Source organism: Melanerpes formicivorus, unplaced genomic scaffold (genome assembly GCF_026170545.1).
Source record: "Melanerpes formicivorus ecotype bairdi unplaced genomic scaffold, bMelFor1.0.p_v2 SCAF_35, whole genome shotgun sequence".
In the NCBI taxonomy this organism is placed as follows: Eukaryota; Metazoa; Chordata; class Aves; order Piciformes; family Picidae; genus Melanerpes; species Melanerpes formicivorus.
In genome coordinates this window covers 5605561-5615056 of record NW_027142387.1, presented here as the reverse complement: position 1 = coordinate 5615056, position 9496 = coordinate 5605561, and the positions used below count along the sequence as shown (strand labels likewise).

General features: G+C 49.6%; 1 protein-coding gene across 1 annotated transcript in view; it reads left to right on the top strand.

Moving 5' to 3' along the window:
- The first annotated feature begins 1265 nt into the window (after window positions 1–1265).
- The window catches only part of ITGA8 (integrin subunit alpha 8), a 91685-nt gene continuing 83454 nt past the window's right edge, over window positions 1266–9496 (top strand). The window contains exons 1-2 of the mRNA XM_068156971.1: window positions 1266–1495; window positions 1748–1872. Coding sequence (XP_068013072.1) covers window positions 1290–1495; window positions 1748–1872 — 331 coding nt within the window. The 5' untranslated portion in view covers window positions 1266–1289. The remainder of the gene's footprint in view (window positions 1496–1747; window positions 1873–9496) is intronic.

The following is a 9496-nucleotide window of genomic DNA, read 5'->3' as shown; positions in this document are numbered from 1 at the left end:
TCTCTGGACCCTCTTCAGCCACTTTTTATACAGCAGGAACCAAACCTGGACACAGTATTCCAGGGGGGCTCTGACAATCCCTGAGTGGGACAACTTTGCTTCTGCTGGTGCTGCCCTCGTTGATGCTGCTCCAGCATCCTGTTGCCTCTCCTCGCTGCTGCAGCACACTGGTCATCCCTGTTGAGCTCATCCACCAGGAGCCCAGGTCCCTTTCCACACAGCTGCTTCCCAGCCTGTGCTGCACTGCCGGGTTGTGTTTTCCCAGGAAGGTCAGGAGAAGGCCAGCCCACCCTGATGTTCCTTTTGTGCTCTCTGAACGGAAAACATTGTTACTACTATCAACGTTAGAGCCTTCACCTTCCCAGTGCCTGAGCACCCATCTCTGCTGGAATGGGACGCCAGGGACCACGCTGCGAGGTCCCAGCCCAGCATGCTTATAAATGGGTTCTCTGTTTTTCTGATTCTTCTCTGGCATTGTTTTAGACACATCTGTATTACCAATGCTGAAAAACAATCAGTTTTCTTCTTCCAAGCGGAGCTGACTAAATAGAAAATACAATGTTTTCTCCTTTTCTTCCTGCCTTTGAGTTCGACAGAAAAAACAAGAATGCTGTCCCCTCCAGACTTGGGGGGGGGGGGGGGGGGGGAATGTTCCCTTTAGCTTTGCAGGGAAAGGAGCATTTCAGGCAGGCATTTTTTCTGTGTTAACGGGAACAGTCGGAGCACTTTCCCCGCGCCCCGGTGTTGCTCCCTGTGCCAAGGGATGAGAGTCGCTTCAGTCCCCGCGGCCACACGTACCCCCAGCGCTTTAGTCCTGTCCTCTCTCAGACAACGCTGGAGGCGTCGTACGATGCTTGGCCGAAGAGCAAGCACCTCCGCCGACGGCGGTGGGACCGCTTCTGCTTCAGTGAGGCGGCCCCACACCGATCTCCGCCAGCCCTCGCCCTGCCCAGAGAGGCCGTCGAAGAAGCCGGTGGCGCGGGGTCCCTGGGGCTCAAGAGGCTGTCGCGAGCAGGAGCGGCAGACCCACCGAGCCTCCCGAGCTCCTCGGACCGCTCGCAAAGGGCCAATTGCCGCTGGTGACGAATGGGGGCCGCCAGGGGGCGCCCAAAGCGCGGTGTCGCCGCGGGAAGCGAGGGACTGAGCCTCGCCGCTGCCCCCCGCCCCACTGCCCCCCCTCCCCGCCGTCCCCCGCCCCGCCACCCCCTCCCGGCGGCAGCCGGCCCGCCCCAGCACCGCTCCGCTGCGCTCTGCCGTGCCAGCGGTAGCCGGCCGGGGAGGGGGCGAGGATGCCGCGCATCAGGAGCGGACGCGGGGCTGGATACGTCCGCCGCCGGAGGCGGCCGTCGCCGCTGCTGCTCCTCCTGTCAGCGCTGCTTGGGGCGCCGGCGCTGGTAGCTTTCAACTTGGACGAGGAGAAGCTGACGGTGTACAGCGGCCCCCCGGGCAGCTACTTCGGGTACTCGGTGGACTTTTACATCCCCGACGCCAGCACGTGAGTGCCGCTGCCGGGCGGGTAGGGCGGACCGGGGGGCGGTGGGGTTTGAGTCCGGGCCGTGCCCGAGCGAGTGGGACCTAGATCCCTCTCCTGCCTGGACAGGGCTGGGGGCGCGGCGGCTGCGGGGGTGGCTGCGGGAAGGGCAGAGGGCGAACGGCGGCGAGAGCTCGTTGAGGTGCCAGTCCCGAGCCCGCCGCCCGCGGGTGCCGATCGCTGCGGTGACGGTGCGGGTGACGGTGCGTTCCGCAGGGTCAGTGTCCTGGTGGGAGCCCCCAAAGCCAACACCACGCAGCCAGACATCGTAGAAGGAGGAGCGGTGTACTACTGCGGTTGGCCTGGCGCACAGTGCAGGCAGATACCCTTCGATGGGACCAGTAAGTGAGGCGCTGGATCCGGTGTGCGGCGTGGGCTGTGCGGCTCTGTGTGTGTGCTGCTGAGTGCTGTGTGTGCTCTGTGTGTGCTGTGCGAGTGCGCTGTGTGTGTGCTGTGTGAGTGCTCCCTGTGTGATACTGAGTACTCTGTGTGCTGTGCGAGTGCTGTGTGTGTTGTGTATGTGTGCCGCTGTGTGTGAGCGCTGTGAGTGCTGTGTGAGTGGCGCTGAGTGCTGTGTGTACTGCTGCATGCTAAGTGCTGTGTGAGTGCTGCGTGAGTCTTGTGTGTGTGTGTGTGCTGCTCTGTGTGTGAGTGCTGTGTGTGAGCTGCCACAGCACCAGTTTCTCGTCGTTTGGTGCAGCTGTGCCACTCAGATCCTAGATTCTGCTGCTGGCTGGAGAAGTCCCGCTCCGGGGAGTCCTGTGTGTGTTTGCTTGCAGGGCAGGGTTTAAGGGTCCCCAGGGCAGTAACAGGAACATGGCCCTCAGCGTCTCTGGCTGTAGGTCATCTTAACAGAGTTTGGGGCTTGTGTATGCTTTAATGAAAGGTGGTTTTGTCAGATCCCTCAGTTGGAAAAGACTTCTATTTTGAGTGCTCAGAAGGCAACCCCCCACCACTCATGTCTCAGACACCTCTCTGGATCCTGGGAATCACAGCGCTGCCCATCTTTGCCATTGCTTTCAGCAAAGGGTTTTACCTCTGGCCAGACTAATGAAGCACCTCCTGGATGATCATGTAATTATTCTCAGAATGTAAGAATTTTATTTCAGAAAATTGGAAGCTAGATGCAGACTAATTTAGGCACAATGTGGATAGATTGTATCCCCTTCCAGAATCCCGAGACAGATGTTTCTGATTTAATTAGAGAGAACACACACTTTAAACAGTTCAGGCTGTTTATGTTTTCCGTTGTCTCTTTACAGGTCTTGCAAACAATTTAAGGCTAAGTGTTTGGCTGTATTTGGGCAGACTTTGACAGTTTAATCATTAAGCAAAAGTTATGATTCTTTAGTATATATTTATTCTTAAACTTTGTGGTTTATTTAACTGTGAACACAATACACTTCATTTTTTTTTCCTGAGAGCACAAATTAAATTAGAAGAGTTTACTTAAATGTAGGAAGTAAGCAGTGCAGTTCTTTACTCCTTCCAGCTCCAGCCACCTACGTGTGCTACCATTTCCATGTTATTGTCTAGGAGCTCTGCTCAGAACAGCTCTCCCATCATGCTGGGCATTCTTTAGAACAGAGTAAGAGGTAGTTTTTATATGTATGTGGCTTCTTGGGCATGTCATGCTATGTGCAGGATGTGCCTGTGTAGAAATGGGGTTTGGAGCTCACACCCTATGAGGAGCGGCTGAGGAAGCTGGGGTTGCTTAGTCTGGAGAAGGGGAGGCTCAGGGGAGACCTTATTGCTCTCTACAACTACCTGAAGGGAGGTTGTAGACAGGGCGGGGGCTGGTCTCTTCTCCCAGGCAGCCAGCACCAGAATAGGAGGACACAGTCTCAAGCTGCACCCGGGGAGGTTTAGGCTGGATGTTAGGAAGAAGTTCTTCATAGAGAGAGTGATTGCCCATTGGAATGGGCTGCCTGGGGAGGTGGTGGAGTCACCATTGCTGGAGGTGTTTAGGAAGAGACTGGATGGGGTGCTTGGTGCCATAGTTTAGTTGATTAGATGGTGTTGGATGATAGGTTGGACTCGATGATCTTGAAGGTCTCTTCCAACCTGGTCTACTCCTATTCTATTCTATTCTATTCTATTCTATTCTATTCTATCCTATCCTATCCTATCCTATCCTATCCTATCCTATCCTATCCTATCCTATCCTATCCTATCCTATCCTAAATGTGACTGTGTAATTGTATGCATGCATTATTTTTAGTGCATTATGCCCTGAGTATACACCTTTAAAGCAAAGCCAGGTTAGGAAATACATCTGCATTTTCACCTTGTGATTAGATAGTTGATGTAGCAGAAGTTGAATGTATTATGTAGACAAATTAATGGCAGATTTGAATAGCAAACTTCCAGACCAAATTAAAATCCCATTGCATTTTAAAGGGGCTTCTTGAAAAATCAGTGAAACCCTAGTGATGAAACCTAGGAGGACATCTGGCTTTCCTGTGGCTAAAGAGACTCAGGACAGCTCCATGCTGTGACAGAGATGTCCTTTTGCAGAAGCTGTGCTTCAGTAAGGCTGGTGAGTATAGCAGCAAGGCTTTGGACTGCACCACACACCTGTGTAGCTTGGGATCAAGTTGTGGTTGATTCAGTCTACCTGAGATGGTTGGTTGTGTGCTCTGCACAGATGCCTGGCTTGCAGACAGTTGGAGTTAGGCCAGAGAGAGCCCACTGTGTGGGTAGAAACACACTGCCCTGGGAAAGGGGGTTGCAGGCTCAGCAGTGCCATGGGTAACTGCATCCAGTTCTGGTGCCAAGGGCACTAAGGATGCTCTGTCACGCAGCTCAGTCATTGCCAGCTGCCCTTATAGGCAGGCACCCCGGGAGGGTTTGCATAGCATGTTCCAGCACCCATTCTTCGCTTCCAGTGGCATAAAGACCATCTCCAGTACACCTTAGGTTACTCTTTTTGCTGAAGTGTGGATCTGTAGTTCATGTCATTTTTTTTTGTCTAATGGATGCTACTTACAGGAGCATCTTTTACTCTATTTCCCTAAACTGAGCAGTCCAGTGAGCTCTAGCCTGCATGATGCCATTCCAAATACCCTGTTCCACACAGCTCCTTTAGATAAACCCACTTGGATTTAGATACTCCTTACTAAATGTGAGGGGTGTTTTCAGTTTATGAGTCTTTCTTCTACAGGTACCTTGTGCTCACTATGCCTTCTCCCTACAGCATCACTCATAAATGCTGCTAGTTTCATTTTGTACTTATATTCCTTTTTTTTATATTCTGATAAGCAGGAACAAAGCCACTCTGGGCTGTCAAAGATCCCACAGGAAACTGGGGACGATACTGGTAGCTGACTCAGGATTTTATCTTCTTTCTCCAGTCCCTTAACCACAAGATTATTCTTTCTCTCAAAGCCAAAAACACCCAGTAATTGTTAGAAGACTGGAAATGTAGCTCTAGCAACTTTTCATTTTAAAGGTGAATGCTTCATTCCTCACTGGAGGTTTTGAACAGTCTTGGAAAGCTTTGGGAATGTTTTCTGACACAGAAAAGCTATAGAGAGGCTGCTGCAGGGCTGGGAGATTTCAGTTTGATGCATTTTTGTACAAAGCTTCATTTTCTAAGTAACTTTTTTTCTTGACTCAATCCAAATAGTGTCATCTCTTTCATCTCTTAGATTCACTGAGCACAATAAAAGAGACAAAACTGCTGAGTAATTGCAAGCAGGGTTAATTAAGAGCAGAAGGAAAAATTGAGTGGAGCTAGAAGGAAAGGGAGAGTATAATGCAACTCTTAGAAGACAGTGTGACCCAACAAACACACAAGGAATGTACTAAATCAGTGTTTTTCAGCCACAAGAGTTCAATGGAGGACTGCTAAATCTGCTAAATCCTAAAGAATTTGTGACAGAGAAGCAGATACAGAAGTGCTCTATCCCAAGTGCAGCTCAGAGAAGCTGACATTCCCACTGCCACATCAATATCCAAGAGATCAGGGAATCCAAGTGGTTGAAAACCACTGGCTTGCATTGGTTGTGTGCATAAGGGCTTGTGCCTTCTGTTTCTGAGGACACAGAACATTTCAAGAAGGGCTCCTTCATTTGCAAATGCTTTTATGCTATTTGTATTAATGCTGTTAATATCTCAGCCCTACTGAATGGGCACAGTGAGGACATGGACAAGTGTGCTGTGGTGGCTTGGACATGGACCTGATGGGGTGGGTCTAAAGGAGGGCCATGAAAATGATCAGGGGCCAGGAGCACCTCTGCTATGAGGACACTCTGAGGGAGCTGAGGTTGTTCAGCCTGCAGAAGAGAAGGCTCCAGGGACACCTAAGAGCAGCCGGCCAGTACCTGTAGGGGGCTACAAGAAGGCTGCAGAGGGGCTGTTTGCAAAGGCCTGCAGGGACAGGACGAGGGGCAGTGGTTTGAAATGAGAGCAGAGCAGATTTGGACTGGATGTTAAGAACAGGTTGTGCACCACGAGGGTGCTGCAACACTGCAATAGGTTGCCCAGGCAGGCAGTTGAGGCCCCATCTGTAGAGATATTCAAGGCTGGGATGGAGAAGGCTCTGAGCAAGCTGCTCTAGTGAAGGATGTCCCTGCTGAGTGCAGGGGGGTTGGACTGGATGCCCTTTGGAGGTCCCTTCTGATCCAACCCATTATGTGATTCTATGGCTTCAGTCAAACCCCTGAACATTTTTGACTATCATGGTGTTACAGGTGTTGAGTTGCTTTGTCCTACTGTGTAGTTCTCCTGTATTGTACAGATACTGAGATCTTTACTGCAGGAATGGATGGATGTGCCTTGTTATGGGGCTGTAAAAGTATAGCAAACTAAAAAGGAACAAAATCTCTCTCCACAAGCATTTGAGGCTTGTGAAAATACAATGATGAACAAGAACATGCTCATGAGTCAGGGAGGGGAAGAGAAGGAAGAAGAATGTGCAGAGTTTGTAAAGCATGCATTGCCTTAGACAGAAGGGGCACTTGTCCTGACAGTGATCTGAGGCAACCAAGTAAGTGATAAGATCCCTTAGTGAAAAACTTGGGCTTGCTGAGGTTAACATTGTGATGGTCAGTGCTGCCACGGGATGGTCTTTGGTCCTGCAGAAGCTCTTTTGTTGAAGAGTTTTGTCTTCCTTTGTGAATAATATGTTTTTATTATTAAAACAATTGAATTTTTGATTTAAAGGGAGTTATTCCATATCCTGTGTGCCATAGAGGCCTGATGGGAGCATAGAAATGCTAAGCCTGACTGGGACTGTGATGTTCTCCAGTGGATCAGGGATGCACCCAGTGCCATTGGTGAGGTGCAGCTGACCTCCCTGCACCACACATGATGTGAGACTCAGGGCTAAACTCTACTCTTTGCCTCACATGAGCTTGAAACAACAAAAGACAAGTCCTCAGGATTCTTGAAGTTCTCTTGCTCCTTTTTTTTCTCAGAAACTAAGATCCCATTGGGGAGCAGCCCCTGCCATTGGTAGCTAATGTGCACCCAGCAGGAACACTCAGGGTATACTCCATGAAAGCTGCAAAACCACCTCTAAAAAGGTGACATTGTTTCTCAGAGCCATGTTCCAGCTGGCAAACACAGGCTGGCTTCCTTACTGCTAGCACTGGTGCTCAAACCAAAACTACCTGGATTAATCTCTGTGCCACCATGCATGCCTTAGGGTGTTCAGGCTGGTCTGAGTGCTGTGAGCAGCTGCATGCCTTGTGTTCATCTGCTAGTGTGTGTGGGCTAAGCTGCTGTGCTGAGAAGGTGGCTTGCTTAGAGGCAGCAGAGGCGCAGGAGTATCTGTGGCCCATTCCTAAAGGTCATAGTGCCTGACTGCTCTACAGGCAGGGCTCCCAGATGATCACTGAGCTCTCAGCTCACCTCCCTGTTCTCCAGAAGTGCTGAGGCAGAGATTCCCAAAGCAACAAAGTGTTTCTCTTGCAAACCAACACAAATAATTGATGCTGTTGATTAAATATCTTGGTCCTGCCAAGGGACAAGGGTGAAGAGGAGGGAAGGAAGGTGCAATGTTTGCATGCTGTAGGGTTTGGTCCGACCCATCCATATGGAAGTCTTGTAAGCAGGCATTCCCATATGGGTTGGCTGGTGATAGGGCCTCCAGCCAAGAAGGGGCTTTAGCAGGAGCCCTCTGTGTTTCCTGCTGTTGATCCAGCAGTAACTCTACAGTCCTGTGTTTGCAGCTCTTTAAAGCCTCTTGAACCTAGGCACTGGAGCCAGGATTGAGGGAAGAAGCTGAAAGCACTGTCCCTGAGAGCACCACTGCTGCATTAACCTGTTCCATGGCAGCAGGGAACTGAGGCACAGAATCATGGAAGGGCTTTTAGCAGCTCATTAGCCAGCAGATACAGAGTGAAGGGCAGGGATTCCTCCTGCTTTGTAAATCTGTCCTATTGCACTGCAGGGTGAGGCTTTGAAAGTCAAGGAGGGGACAGGGGAGCAAGCACTGGCATGATACTAAAGAGTTGAGAGCTCTTTTCTCTGTCATCAGTTGCACAAAGCTCATTTCTCAGTTACTCCATTATGAAATGAGGCTTGCAGTGGCCATGCCTGCTTTAGCTTTGAGGTGTTCAAGAAACGTGTGGCCATGGCACTTTGGGACATGCTTTAATGGCCACGGTTGTGTTGGGTTGATGGTTGGGCTTGATGGTCCCAGAGGGCTTTTCCAACCCAAGCGATTCTGTGATTCTGTAGTTAACCGAGCCCTTGCTCAAGCTGCTCTTTCGTTAAGCTGCCAGGAGAGGTAGCAGCAGAGCAACAGGAGGAAAACTTTCTCCCTCCTGGTGAACTGGGGAACTTCTGAACTGCTCAAAGCATCTTGCAGCCAGAAGCAAACTGCAATGCCCCCTGAAGTGCACTGCTGCGTTTGAAATCTAGTAAAAAGTCAGTAGTTTATAGTTCAGAAACTCACGATGAAGGTCACTTTTAATTGTCATGCTTCACAGGCTGCAACAAGTTCTGGTGTTTTAAATTAGTTCCTAAGGGCAGGATTTTAGATACCAGTTCCCCTGTTTCCAGGACCCACGGGGGTGTTGTCTTTGCTCTCAGTTAACTTTACCAGTAGTAGTAAAATAGGTGATACGCTTCTAAACTAGCTGGAGGAAATGTGAGCAGCCCCCGAAGAGGAAGAGGGGAGAGGGCTGTAGATCACGTCTGCCCAAGTGTGCAGCTGATAAAAACCATGAACTAATCTGTCCAGCAGTGGAGCTGATTGTAACAGAATCCAGGAGCTGTGTGAGGAAAGGATGGATTGTGGGGCTCAAGGGGTTTAGGTCCATGAAAGACGCCATAGCTGCAGAGGAGGGATGGTTCTAAGGAACATGTGCCATAAATCAGAGTTTGCATCTCAGGAGAAACTAACTGCTGGGGGAGAACTCTGTTGTGCTTTTGAATGTTGACACATTTCAGTCCACTGTGCCAGGAAGACCTTATCTAGAGCCTAGTTCACTTGGAGCATTTTGATTTATAATAGAGTTTCACGGGGTTCTTTTCTAAGTCTCAGCCTTATCTAAAGAAGGCCAAAAATACTCTTGAGCTATGTTTAGTTCAAGCCCTGAGGTCTCAATTTGTTTTTGATCAGATTGTGCTTAAGGAAAAAATCCAATTGAATTTGATGTGTGTTTTTTTTCTCTCTCTTGATTCATGGCATGGAAGTCTAAATAAAGCTCTCTAGATAGGATCTATTAAATTAAAATAACTTGTATGGATAGCATCTAAGGCACACCAAACCCCAGGAATTAAAGAGATGTTTGCAACATCAGATAAATCTAAAAATAGAGGCAGCTCTTCTTGTCATGCAAGGGATTTTCATGTCCTTGCTGTCACTAAACACCCTGGAGTTCTTTTTTTCCCCAACATTGATGTTGAAGGCAATTTCTTGGCTTGGATCTCTAGTCCAAGGCATAGTCTTTAGCTTGGCATTTGTACTCTGCCTCTGTTGAGGGTCTGTTATCAGGGACTCTGTGAATGTCA